The 15,057-nt window shown below is 33.4% G+C and overlaps 1 protein-coding gene across 4 annotated transcripts in view; it reads right to left on the bottom strand.

The window, feature by feature from the left end:
* Window positions 1-15,057, bottom strand: part of LOC150095436 (latrophilin Cirl-like) — a 343,806-nt gene that overhangs the window by 276,679 nt on the left and 52,070 nt on the right. For all 4 annotated transcript variants that reach the window (XM_090409783.1, XM_090409782.1, XM_090409784.1 and 1 more), the window contains exon 2: window positions 7,293-7,383. In XM_090409783.1, coding sequence (XP_090265909.1) covers window positions 7,293-7,371 — 79 coding nt within the window. In that variant the 5' untranslated portion in view covers window positions 7,372-7,383. The remainder of the gene's footprint in view (window positions 1-7,292; window positions 7,384-15,057) is intronic.

Genomic DNA, 15,057 nt, shown 5'->3' with positions numbered 1-15,057 from the left:
TAGCATGAAAAAGCAGAAGAGACTGTCCCAAGGATTGTATTAAAGAAAAATGAACGAAAATGAACGAAGGAATAAAAATTGTTCTGTGAGTTTAGAGATTAATTTTGATGAGGTGTTGAATAGCCTCTGCATTAACAGATTTTTAAAGAGATTGGCGAAATTAGTGATGTCATTGCCTGTTTTTATCTACGTCACCAAAAGCATCTTATATATAAAAAGGTGAAACACAAAGCGGATTAGTTGCAATTTAGAAGTGGTTTATATTTGGCTGGCGTCAATTAAAAAATTGGTAATAATGAAAATTCCCCGTCCGCGTGGATAGCCTAGTGGCTGTAACTACCAGTTATGAGATTCCTTGTTTATAAGTAAAGGAAGTCAAGGCATTTTAAGAGAACAGTAATGTAACAACTACATTATAACATGATGATATAATATAAAATGAAACTTCAATTGAAATAATGGTATAACAATTGTATATATTGTATATATAATTCATTATGATGTAAATAATTGCAAAAGTTTATAATAAAGTTGTTAAAAAAAAAAAGATAGCCTAGTGGCTGTGCGCTTCGTAACTATATGCCTGGGGAAGGAATGTCCTAGGTTCGATTCCCGTCGGTGACGTGAGGAGCTGAAGGATCTTCCTCAGCCATAGCCAAGTTAGCTGGTCTTGGGCGTGGACAGCAGGATTTTTTTCATCCTGCAAAACAGGCAAATGGGCCTTGAGAACGCAACACTACAGACATAGCATACACTTGGGTGTAGGGCTGACCACTTTATCCTGTGAACGGTTTGAGGTCCGATGACTAATAAACCTTCGACACCGCAAGGTAAAAGAGGGAAAGGAAGATGAGATGAGATGAATAAATTCCCCTCTGAAATTTAAGAAACACCATACCAGGAGTTAAAAAAAAAAAAAAGAATAATATCATCAAATTAGCTACTTCTAAATTGTAACTAATCTGGTTTCTCAGCATTTAGTTCATGAGATGCTTTTTATGAGATATGTAAAGAATCTTAAATAACATTAAAATTCGGTAAGATAGGATTTAGTTGTGTAATTCCATAAAGAGCATTGCAAATGAACTAAACGTATTGTCAAATATATATTGGTCATATTACCCCCCCCCCCTCGGACAGACTGCATACATGGATGATTTTTTATATCATATATAAACAGAATAGCAAATAAATGATAATAATAGAAGACTAGATTTATACAGATGTGTGGCATCTCAGTCATCTAAACGGCAGATACAGGGAAGGGACATTACATACAGGGACACATTTTTGTATATTCACATATGTACATTTTATATACAGTATTCACTTTGTATTCACATACAGAGATACAGGGACATTCACATCTCAAGTTTCTTTTTCCACGTCAGCTTTTAAAAGCAATAGTGTACTATATGTTGAACAAGAGCAGGTCTTTTAATTATTATAAAAATGTATTTCTACTAGTGAATGAAAAACAAAACATTTGGCATACTGTATATTGAAATCGGCATCATGTCCCCTGAAGCAAAAAAGTCACTCTTAATATTTTATCATTTTATCCTGTTGTTGGAAAGCAATTGTAAATGTCCTAACGGTCATTTACACTGCATTTGATTTCACTCCCTCAAATAATGCTGTTTAACCCTTCAATAATTTGGAAGGAACTACAGCATATCGATGTATGAAAAACTGATTATATTTCAAACGTATGTGCTACAATAAACACCAGCTATAATTTCAATGCCAACTAGTGGCAGATGGCCACTGGTTGGCATTCTTTTAAAAACAAAATTTGTTCATTGGTTTTATTTCAAAAACTTTCCATTCTTATTCTAATTTTTTCACTGCAAGGATTATAATAGTTTCCGTTTCCACTGGAAAAGTCTTAGGTGCAAGCTCAAACGTTGCTTGTTCTTCCACAAAGAAAATAACACCAAAGTAATTAATAAACCAAGTAGACTAACTACAACACAATACCTACGAAAGAACATAGTGCAAAATAACACACAGGACAAATATGACTCTTATATAAAGAATTCTGGTTTATTTAGTTTTGTACTCTAAAAATACCAGAAATTGGCGTCATCTAAAAGATTTCGGTTATTGTTTTGCATTTAATAATGGCTAGTCCAGTGGATTAAAACGAACCGACAACCGGTAGCCGTCCCCTCTGATAGCGAGGGTAATTTTGAAGATTTCATCAACGAAGATTGAATGACGTCTGTAGTACCTTATCTTGACAATTCATCGGTGAAGATAACAAATAAATGGCAAGTTTAAAAAAAATAAAATAAAGAAGCGATATAGAGGATGGGAATTTTAAATCTGCCTACTTTATCTGTTGTTATTAGGATAATATACATTAATACCCAATAATTAGAAATAAGCAGTTTGGCATTGTAAGTTCATTAACCTTTTGCATATTGGTAATGCTCGAGCGATGCGTTTAAAATGCCCTGAAGTCATTATGGAAGCGTGTATCAGCAGTTAAAGCGAGGAAGTAATTTTGTAATTCAATGTTAACGACGACACAGCAAACAAAACAACACACTTTATATAGCGACCATCTCACAATTTATTGACATTTACTGGATTGACGTCGAAGAAATACGAATCAGTTTTTTTTTAAAATCCAAACTTGGTGATAAAAAAAACACGTATTGGCATTGCAATAGCGAAACTTTGAACCATTTGAGATTTCAAATGTTGTTAGAGGACACACAGGTAATCTGTGTGTCCTCTAACAACAACTGAACTTTATCTACTTCATTCAAAATAAAAACACAGCTTTTGTAATTCATTTTTCATTGGAAACTTTAGCAATTTACAACTGATACCAGCAGGCGAACCCTAATATCGGGTACGACCACCATTGGCTTTGATCACCTCCTGTACCCTTTGAGGGAGGCTTTCCACCAGTGTGCGGTAGACATCATGAGGAATTTATCTCCATTCCTCCATCAAAGCAGCACTGAGTTCAGCGACAGATCGAGGACGTGCCGCTCTGGACTTCAATCGCCGCTCCAATTCGCCCCATAGGTGTTCGATGGGGGTTGAGGTCAGGCATCTGCGGAGGCCAGGGCGGTGGTTTAACACCCACCTCTTCATACCATTCCTTAACAGCTGTAACTTTGTAGCATGGGGGGCATTGTCGTCTTGATAGTAACACGATTCCGTTCTATAAAAATTCCACAGTGTAGGCAGCACCTGATCATCCAGAATATCAAGGTACTGAGCTGCCTTCATGGAACCACGGACAATGACCAGTGGTTCCACTCCAAACCAGTTGCATGCACCCCCACACAAACTTTAATGTGGGTACAACACATTGTGGTAACAAGCGTTCACCAGGCTGCCTCCCCACCCACACCCTGCCCTCAGAGCGATGAAACAGGTGAACCTTGATTCATCGCTTCAGAGTACCGTTTTCTACTGTTCAATTGTCCAGTTGACACGCTCTTTGCACCAGGTCAGACGAGCCGCCTTGTTTGTTGTTGTGATGTTCCGCTTGTCTGTTGCTGCTCTTCCGTGGACACCCAGTAAATGGAGTTCTTTTCATACAGTATTAGTGCTCAGCATGGTGTTACTGGTGCTCTGGAACTCATCACGGATGGTCTGTGCTGATTGTAGCCGGTTTTTGCGTGCCACTCGTTTTAAAACCCTCCTGTCACCGTCAGTAATTTTGGCCGGCAGCCCTGGGTGTTTTCCTGCACTAGTGATGCCAGAACGTGTCCATTTGTTGATCACATCGCCAACCTGACAAAATGATTTGGATCGTTAAGCAGTTAAGAGGCAATGGCACGTATGGACATGTCACCAATGTGACGTCCTACGATGACACCTCTATTGAAATCCCTGAGTTCACGTCGTGTTGCATACCACCAGTATTCAACTTAATAACATAAAAACACCGGTTTTTATGTTATTAACAAAGCTGAAATGTTCCATAACTTCAAATAACAAAGATGTCGGGACAATTATTGGTAGATAGTGTAGACGATCACCAAGTGAGAATCCAATCCTCCTTACATTAGGGACAGGCCTTCCCCAGTAGTGGAGAACTAATGGCTGAATATCATCATCATTCAAAAATAAGACTTGAAGTTTGATGAATGCCATAACAGATTATGGATTTTTTTGGTATCTGCAGGCATGTATTAGAGTAACTTTCTCGAATAAAATCGCTCTTTACGATAGTATTAATAGAAATTTCATCTTCCGCTTCATGTTTAGTAAATAATTTATCTACTTCTAAGCACTGTTTAACAAACTGAAATATTTTGCTTTTTTTTCTTTCTTTCTTTCATTTTTTTTTTTTTTTAAGTTTGCGTATTGTCTTCGCCACTGTTTTCTTTCTTTTCATGCTGCGAATATGTTCGAGAATTTTAAAATACTGCCAACATTCCTCTTAATACGTTTTGCTCATTGTTAGGGGTAATAAATAACGCGAAATTAGTTTTTATTCAAAAAATTAACGATTAATTATTAAAGAATTAATAATAATTATTTTACTAACATCAATTTCGCACTACATTTCAACACATGAAGGATTAGAATTACTTTTTTTAATAATCTTCTGATTATTAAAAAAATAATCTCTGGGGAAATATTTCTATAATCTTGTTCATTAGAAATTTTAAACATTCCGGGAATGCTCGGGAAGAAATCCTACTTCCAGCTTCCCGCTGTCTCTATGTCATAGTGGCATACTGACGCGCGTGTAACGGCTATAAAATGGAATTAATACATATTTATTCTGAGAGAGAGAGAGAGAGAGAGAGAGAGAGAAAGAGAGAGATTAAGGATGAATGGTTCTTATGATACTTATTTCTTATATTCTGCTATGTGGACAACGACGTTGTTAAGATTTTCAATTTGTTGTCTGGTTTAGTTTAGTAAACGGAACAGAAACTTGTGAATAAACAATAAAGCGAGCTTTCAGTCTCATAAGAATGGAGAAGATAAAAGGGCTGGGAGAAAAGACAAACGTTGAACGCTTTTGAGGGCAGTGCAAACGATAAACATTTTGCCGAGTGTTGACGTGGAGTAAGCAGAGTGAATACGGGAGAAGAACGACAGTGTCAGTACTTACTTTATTTCTTTTATATCTACTGTAAGCTACGGGAAAACATCATGTGCGAAAAACTCAATTTTTTGGGTGAACTCCACCGCGTAAACTCCATAAAAAAAACGCGAGGTTTAAGATCAATAATGGAATACCGAGGTTTTCTGAATGATGAATGACGTTACTGTGGGAAGAAGGGAGAGAAGTATGTGTGTGTTTGTGTGTGCGTATATATATATATATATAAGTATATATATATATATAAGTATATATATATATATATATATATATATAAGTATATATATATATATATATATATATATATATAAGTATATATATATATATATATATATATATAACTTCATGATAGCTGTAATGACAGCTTCGTTCCTTCTGTCACGACTTTATTTTAACAAAAAAATTGAAGCAGTTTATATTCGCTTCAAACTGCTTTACACCAGAGCAATAAACTGTCTTCTGTAAAATTGATCGCTGAACCATGAAATTCTGAAATTATTAAGAATTTAATGCAAACAAAAAATAAACTAAACACACACACGTACATATGTGTATGTGGGCGGAATTTTGTCTGCATGTTTATTATTCAGTGTATGGAACGCTTAGATATATTACTTGTAGTATGAAAGACGAAATACCTCCGAAATAGTTCCTGTCCATAAATCATGCCCATTACCTTCGGTGACATGTCGCGGAAGGCATGTCACCAATAAAGGTGCTGCGCGGTAATTTATAACCATGAATTATTGCAATGCACTTTATCTTCCGTGATATGTTTACAACCACTGGAATGCTTAAACTTATTACTAAAGGACGACTGGACATAGTAAATGAACATTTAAAATGATGTTAAAGATGCCATGCAAAGAATTCTAGATTGTGATTTCGAATTTTAATAGCGACAAAATAGTTCTTTCGACGCATCGAAAAAATAAATAAACTAGTGAGAATTAGGAAATTTTGTTAATAAAGAAAAAGATACAAATGATAATTATTATTTCAGTTCATATTAAACTGATTTAATAATGACACATCCATTAAAGCTACAATTAACAATGAACAGTTCGTTCCTTAACCAAGGTAGTTGTTTAAAAATATTCATTGAGTAATTTGAATCTTACAAAGAAGAATTTAAATCATACGAAGCATAAGTAAGTTCATATTATGTAAATCATGCCTATAAATTTGTACTCTGCCTATGGTACTATATAGAATCTTAACCTTTCATTGATGAGAGTATCACTGTTTACACAAATGACTTGAACTAAAAATCAGTTAACTGAGCTTCCGATTTCTGAAACGTCCTGGGAAGAGAAACCTACATGCTATCTTATAAAGTTTCTATTACAAAAATCTACACGATCACATAAAACTTCATTACTTTTCGCGTACTGCAATACGCAACCCTATGCGAACAATTATATTCACCATGCTATTTTGTGGGCACAATAATCATAGAAGGTCCCTATAGATCGAATAACTCTTTCTATATATTACTTTATTCGATTATGGAATATATTTCAAAATCTATCTCAGCAGTAGGCTATTGCTATTTGCATCATGGAAATGAAATAGTCAACTGCAGCTAAGTCTTTTAAACCTTACATTAAAAATACAAATAAATACAATAAAAAAGGAAAGAGGAACAAGAAACTCAACAGTGAGAATGACATTCGTGTTTGTAAAAATATCAAGATTTTACACGGAAATGAACGGAAACTATTATTTAAACAAGAATAACTTTATACTATACATGCAATTTAAAATACATAAATTAACTTAAATCTTTCATAAGAATAATGAGCATCCATAATTTAACTGGCAGTGACTTTTCTAGAAAATTATTTATAAGTCCCTACAGAAAAATAACATACAACGAAAAATTATAAATTAGTATGTTTTGTGAAAAGCAGTCTATATAGAAAAACACTGAAATATATATTTTTTTTCAAAAGCCTATTCGCAGAAATCAATTTAAGAATTTAAAGATTTAATGAATAACTAAAAATGCAAGTTATATAATTGTGTTGCTCACACTTTGGCAACAAGATAAGGAATCATATGTTTTTATTTTATTTTTTATTTATTTTTTCTTTAGCGCGCGCGCGCGCGTGTGTGTGTAAAAGACATTTATTTATCTAAAAGGAACACCAAAAATGCTTTACGTCTAAGATAAGAAACATATTTTAAAACATGAATTCCTTACCTCCTCTTCTTGCCCTTGCTGAGCCCAACAGAGCAATTATCAACCAAATAAGCGTCCAATGATGCGTGCTCCCCATCATGGTACTGGAGACCTATTGTGAGAGAAAAAAAAAAGTGGTGAGCAATTATCTTTAAATTCATATTCGAAAGTTTCAAGTAACGAACATTTGCATTATTATGGTAGCAATTTGTGTTCGTTCACTTTAGTCCTCTTACATGCTATAACATTATTCGGGTAGCAAATTAGTTTCGTTTCAAAGAATTCTCCTATAAGCTAGGAGCACATAAAGGACTATTAAGATCCCCTACGATGGGTGCCCGTTATTTTAATGAGATCTGCTTCTCTACTATTCCACATCACCCCATGAGGTGTGCTGACTTGACCAACTCGGATGATTCCGATAATGGATGAGAGGATGCACCTACAGCAACTTTTCCTTTCAGCATTTCACGACCGAGTAAGTCTAAAGGCAATCAGCAGCGCAAGGGAGAAATTAGTATTTTAGATGACTGGGAAGACGTTTAAACAGAACTTTATGACCTTAAGAGAAAAAAATAAAATAAACATGGAAACGTCTATTTCATATAACAGCGATGATGGTCCAGCAATTGTTATGTCAGGGAGGGGAACCTTTTCTCTTCCAAAAGCAGAGCAAATTAAATAAACAATCTTAAAGATGTACTTCATTGATTTGTATCAGATACCATGGCATACTAATGCTTATGTTTTAATGAGTATTTAATTTTTTATATGGCAATCATGGAATTCCCGTTTATTGTACTTGATTTTTATTCAATACAGTAAGAAAGGGAAAGAGTCATGAATACTTAAAGATCATTAATTCTAAGTTTAAGGATATGAGAACTTAATAATATTAATAAAAAAAGGAACTTGAATAACCAACCAAAAGTCGGATTTTTTTAAAAAAATTGTAAACATTTAAAAGTTAATATGGTAGCTAGTATAAAAGCACTGAAAATAAATCTATAAAATAAAAGAATAAAATATATTGCAGTTTGGCGTATTGAACATGCTGGGCGCGAGTAGATATTTTATACAGTCACTTTTCTGGGTAGTACTTCGCCAAACAAAAAAGAAAAAAAAGAAAAAAAAGGCGATGATCCAGATTAGGTAGTTATAACAATTTTATGAATAATTATGCCAATGCAGAAACCACCGATATATAATTATCGCTTTACATACTTTAGATTTATATTTCATTCGTCTCTTTCCCCGGCCCCATAATTCAAACCTCTTCTGTTTAGTTCAATGGTCTCTCTCTCTGTCTCTTTTTCTCTTTTCCTCCCCAGTTCACATCTTTCAAAAGCCATTCAGGGCAATGAAAAGAGTCGTCGTCCATTTATGAAACGATACAATTATATCAAGCTTAAAATGGAATGAAAAGAAAAGAAAGATTAATATTTTTATTCCTATTATGTCTCTTTCTTGAACAATGCATTAAATAATTAAATTGGTATACTACTGCACGCAAAAGATAGGTTTATCAGAAAAAAATTAACATAATGGAGGTGGCAAATATTATGTAAGACATTCTGGAGTAAAATGTCATTATTTTTTAGGATGAACAAATTCAGCGTAAACTCGACAAATATAGCCCAATCACGCTTCCAACTCATGTGGCAGCTACATTTCATCAGTTTATCTTTTATTTTGTGTAATTAAGTTAATTTTGATCTGTACTTTATTCCTTAGACACTTCCATAGGAGGAAAACCTCTTAAGTTTTAAAGTTGAGGCATCTAGGGAATTAGTCCTCTTTATCCAACTATATATTTGAGCAATAGGCTTCCAGAGTCCTCGGGTATGCTATAGATGACGTGTCTCAACATTGTTAATTTCTTTAAACTTATCATCGCTTGCTTGATGAGCCTGATAGAATCGCCTAAATTCTCGCTCTACACAAAGCACTTACTTAATGTTTACGCCTAGATTTTTGTTGACTTATCTTGAGGCAAATGGAATAAAGAGATTGGGAAATTAGTGATGTCATTGCCTGTTTTTATCTACGTCATCAAAAAAAAAAAAAGCTCCAAAAGCATCTTATATATAAAAATATGAAACACGCACTCGCCCAATATATTCTGAGTAGGTGAACAGTTTCGGTTAAAAAATTGCTTTTAAAATATCGGCACTCTTTCGTGGAAATCTGCACAGTAGAATTTTATTCATGTGTCTCCTATCCACGAAGGCTGTGAAATTATAATATATCAGTACTATGGGGGCCAGTTAATGATTTTTTTTTCATTTTTATTTATTTCCTTTCATTTTCGGTATTTTTTATATTTATATTTTTGTATTTTTGCTCTTTTATGTTTTGAAAAAACAAAACAAAACAAAAAACATACAAAATGCAAATTCATGCCATTTCTGATTAATAATAAAATGATATTCGTGTTAAAAACTTTCTTAACTGATAAGATTTGCGATAATACTATACGTATAACACGATAGCTTGTTAAACAATATCACAATACTTGTGGTGCTTAGCCAATCACCTATAAATTCATCTACGAGATTGGCTATACTTTCTATACTGGCAATTTTTCAAACTCAAGAGTTAGTAATTTGCTATTGTAGCGAATTACTCATTTTATAGAATCGTTAGAGCCCATATTCGAGCTGTTGTAACTGCTAATATACAACTTCTATGTTGTATATTATCAACGAAGAGACTGGGAAACTTCCGATGCAAGTTACATTGTCATCCGAATCCATTAAATTTGCAATACAGTTGTGACTGATGTTGCCTAAGAGCCTTCGAAAAATCCAGGCTAATCAGTACAAAATGAAGGAAGAGAAATGTAAGAGGAGGGTCGCTTTCTCCACAGTACTTCGATAAATCGTGTCATTCTGCTTTTTCCGGCCAAATTTTAAATATTGTATATATTTGGCTTAAGGTGAGGCGACCTTCAGCAACTTTAGACCTAAGTTGGCAGCTCATAGCCGGAGCTGCTGTCTTTGCTAGCTACACTATTTTCGTGAAGCGCTTTTTTTTTTTTTTTTTTTTTTTTTTTTTTTTTTTTTTTTTTTTTAGCTCCTCGTATTTTCGATAATCAGATTTACGTTCTAATGGAAATAATTTTCTATAACTTGTTCTTCAATTATCATTTACTAACTGTTACATAGCTTTTCATTTAGCGAATTATAAGTTCCCCTTCTATCATTGGTTCTTGCATCGAATCCTCTTATTTTCATCATGCGATTGGAATTTTTGCTCTCATTTCAGTTCATTTTAATCGTTGTTATTCACGTCCCCCCCCCCCCCACTGAATTAGTAGTCTTTTCGGCTTCATTGAAGAAGTTGTAATAACAGTACTTAATATTTCTTTCTGATTTTCGGTATAAATTCATCATAGCAAAAAAAAAAAAAAAAAAAAGTCACAGAAATTTTCTTCTCCTTAAAAATAATTAAGTAAATAAATTTTAGTAATGAACTTAAAAATTGTCGAAAAGAAAGTATTCTAACCACAAGAAACCAAAAGGCTTCACCACAGAGAATAGGTCAAAAATCACGCAGGTGATTGCCTTTAAACTGTAAACATCTGTAAATCAGTAAACATTATTAATAGCTGTGAATGTGTACACTCAGAGTTTGAGTATTTGGTACCTGCCGAAGGTGTAGATTATTTAAGAAAAATAGGTTGTCGGACGAGTAATGAAGAGTATCGTCTTGAAATTTGAACACAGAATAATATACCTCATCCTGTCTTAATACGACTATTATATCGGGCTATCTCCATCACCAAACATGTCTGCCGAACAACGCGTGTTCGAATCCAACCCTGGGCAAGAATGGTCGTCTTATGGTAATTTTATTACTCTTTGCAAGGCCACCAGCCCACTTACTGGAGGTCTGAAATGGCTTGAAAAAGTTCTATGTTGGATTTTTTCCGGATTATGTAAAAAATAAACAAAATATATCAGACTATAAAAATTAATAAAAATAGAAAAAAATATTCTAATCTACTCGCAGTGTTAATGCACTTATAGGTTTACAACCTTTCGTGAGTGGGAGTTACATAATTCCCTTAATTCTCATTTTGTATAAGTAGATGATAATGATCTCATGCATATGTAGGAAAATGATAATATGATAATGAAGGGCACATGTAGAAAAACATATGCCCTTCATTATCAGTTGATATTAATATTTGCTGGGGATACTTTATATGTCATCAGATGCGCCTTGCATGTTGAATTTTCTCTGTCATCACAGTTTTTCATTTTACGAGTATCTTCGAAAGTATATGCTCATATTCCTTTAGCCTTTTAAATTTTAGTGCCCTTTCTTGAATGCTATTAAATGCAACAAATTTATAATTAGTTTTAATTTCTATTAATTGTACTACAGTAAATGTGTAGGTATTGCTTTGGTTCTTAACCGCAAGCTAGTATTTGCAAGCATCCCTTTAAGCAGAGGAACATTTTCAGATATTGGTTCTCTTAGTTCCTTTCCTATGGAAACAGTCATCTCTTCATAATTAAATATTTATTACTGACATAACTGCGGTGATCCTAAACGAAATGACTGCTTGGCTAACTGGTGGAGATAAGCACGTAATTACTTCCTTTATTTAAAGGGAAGCTTGTTTATTGCCAAGAAAGTGAGGTTTTCCGCTTTCGAAGATCTTGTTTCGTCAGTTTTTGTGGACAACATCAGAGTCTCTACAGGTAGAGTGGAGAATTTTCCGATCATGAACATGAGAGTAATTACTGTTTGCTACATTATACAACTTTACATTTCGGAACATTAGACAGATAACATATATTAACATAATTTTCCCTACAGCTATCGTTTATAAAAAATAATTAAATATATATATATATATATATATATATATATATATATATATATATATATATATATATATATATATATATATATATATATATATATATATATATTTCTTTTTATTAAATGCAATTTCTACAGTTCTTACATTATCATCATAGCACGTTTTTCTGTTAAGTTGGGTTATGTATCCCAAATAGACTCGCTCAGCTGCGACTGAGAATCGTTTATGTGATTAAGAATACTGATTCATTAACTCAGTCATCGAAGAATACTATATCTTAAATATTATAAATAACTGCTCCTTAATAGGATATAATTCTTTCTTGCAGAAGAAAAGAAAAACGTTCAGTCATGGAAACCAACTACAGAATTAGTACGTTTCCACATTGTCTGAATATTTTCTTTTCTATCGATTATTGCTTGTATGAAAAGGAATCTTGTAGAAACACAATCTAAGTTGAAAAGAACAAAATTTCAGTCAGCTGGTGTTGAAAACAAATTATTTTAGCTGGTTAATTGGATTGAATATAATATTCTGTTTTTAGGGTTCGTTACTGCTGATTTAGATGTGTGTGTATTTCTGTATATGTATCTGTTGAATATGTTTATTGAAAATGGAAGGTATTACCTTTTCTTGCTGAAGAAAATCTCTGTAAAGTAAAGAAAAGAAGGAGAATCGAGAATGGACTCCTCGTTTTGAACAAGAAATGATTCATAGTAAATTCTACTGTTTCGTAATATTTTTCTTCATATCCCGATTTTAAGCCAAGTGACCTTTGCCAGTCTCATTCCAATCTCTTAGTCTTCTAGTCCTTTTTCCATTTGTATATTTTATCCATTTTTATATTTGCTTATGTTACATATTCAGAGATCGTTCATCGTTTTCTTTTTTTTACTCTGCATATTTCACTTCCATACAATAATAATGCTAGTTAAGATAAAGCAAGGAGCCTCCGTAGCTAAGTCAATATAGACCACGGGTCTCAAACTCAAACGTAGCAAAGTACGCCAGTCAATTAGATGTATATCTGACGCGGGCCGTATTCAATATTATTCTGTGAACCAAAACAAATTAAAACAAGAAAGGCTCTAACAAAGGCCCTTTTGTTGCCGGGCCTTTACGAGTTACGTGAACAGTTACACCACTGTTTAAATTTTAAATTTATAACCATTTTTAGTTTTAAATTTTAAAAATATAACAAGTTTAGAAAATATAAGTTCAATTACATTTTATTCATACTTTAAGCAAATTATTTTAATACATAATTTTGACTTACAAAAATAAAAAATTTTATCTACGAGTCCATTTTATAATTACATTTTGATCCTCAAACCTGCCATCTTTTCCTCTGTACTAACATGTCAATATCTGCTTTTTCGTTTCGTGTTGCAATATGAAGTATTGCATTTAATCTAGAATCTTTTATCCGTGAGCGAAACTTTGACTTATTAAGTTTCATAATTGCTTAATAAGGCAAAGTTCCGCTCCCCTACATAGGTGCTTCCAAAGATTGACAACATTTTTATTATTTTATTATTATTTGACACTTCTAGGGAGTCCAAAGACTCATCGAGGGAGAGTGTGCCAACAGCATCGAACGATTGAGACCCTTCCAACTACTAACCGCGCTCCAACTTACTTAACTGATCCATTAGTAGCAGAGGCTCTACCAATCGACCAACCTTTGCCGCACAATAAATTTTATATTTGGGATATTTACTGCCGCGGTATTTTGCCAACTTCGTTATAATTTATTTTTTTAGTTCAGTATTGCACTGAAGTTCAATTACTTCCATTTGTAATTCTTCGTCAACATTTTCAATATTAATTAAAAAAGGCGAACTGAATAATAATAATTCATTTTTGAAATTGGTTGAAATCAGAAAATCTTTTTTCAAATTCAATTTTCAATTCTTCAATTTGAGGAATGTACTTTTCAGCATCATTATCATTTCGAGAAATCGATTTAAGTAGGAAAGTGGGCTAAATTATTCTTTGCCAACTGGGTTTGCCAAAGATAGAGTTTTGCCAGAAATTATTTAATTAAATCATACATATGACATACAATATCAACTGTTCACGTCCTTGCAGAGCAGTATTCAAAGTATTTAAGTGGTTTGTTATGTCAACTAAAAAGCCAAGTCTTTGCACAGTCTTCATCGGTGAGCTGAGGTATCAATTTTCCTTTGGATGAAGTAAACATGCCAATTTCTTTTAAGAGTTAAAAAAATCTTTCTAAAACGACGCCACGACTAAGCCACTAAACTTCGTATAATATAGCAAACTGCTGTATTGTGAATCCAGTTCATCCAACAAAGCATTGAATTGTCGATGATTCAAGGCGTGAGAGCGTATTCAGCTTACTGTTTTAATTACTACACTCATGACGTGTTCCATCTTTAGTTTTTTAGCACAAAGTGACTCCTGGTGTATTATGCAATGAAACGATATAAGTTTATCCTTGCACAACATTTCCTCTTTCATTTGAAGTTTTGTAACACCAACCATAGCAGGAGCCCCATCTGTAGTCACACCTACTAATTTTGACCAGTCAAAATTAGTAAGTGTGAAATGCTTGTTTTTTTTCCGGACATATGATTTCGACTGCACTTAAAATACAATTTTTAATAAATTCTCCATCAGTAAAAGGTTTCGAAGCCCGAGCATTTTTTTTCATTTATGACGTAACTACATTTAACAGTAGCATCACTTGTTGTGATAACATTCGAAAATATCCTCTGTTGAAACTTCAGTTAATTTTTTAAATCTTAAGTTTGTCATCACGCATCTTTTCTGTATATTTATCACAGTTCTTATGGTTTGTTTCATAATGGCGTTTTATGTTATATTCTTTCACCACGGCGACACTTAGTTACATATCAATATGTTGGAATATTTTTTACTTCCACAAAGAAGTATGCCTTCTCCCATTTTTCTTGAAAAGTTCTG

Source organism: Typopeltis vanoorti, chromosome 20, assembly GCF_054136105.1.
Source record: "Typopeltis vanoorti isolate ZY-2024b chromosome 20, IOZ_Tvanoo_1.0, whole genome shotgun sequence".
Lineage (NCBI taxonomy): Eukaryota > Metazoa > Arthropoda > Arachnida > Uropygi > Thelyphonidae > Typopeltis > Typopeltis vanoorti.
The sequence above is the reverse complement of the archived record's forward strand: the minus strand, read 5'-3'. Positions and strand labels throughout refer to the sequence as shown.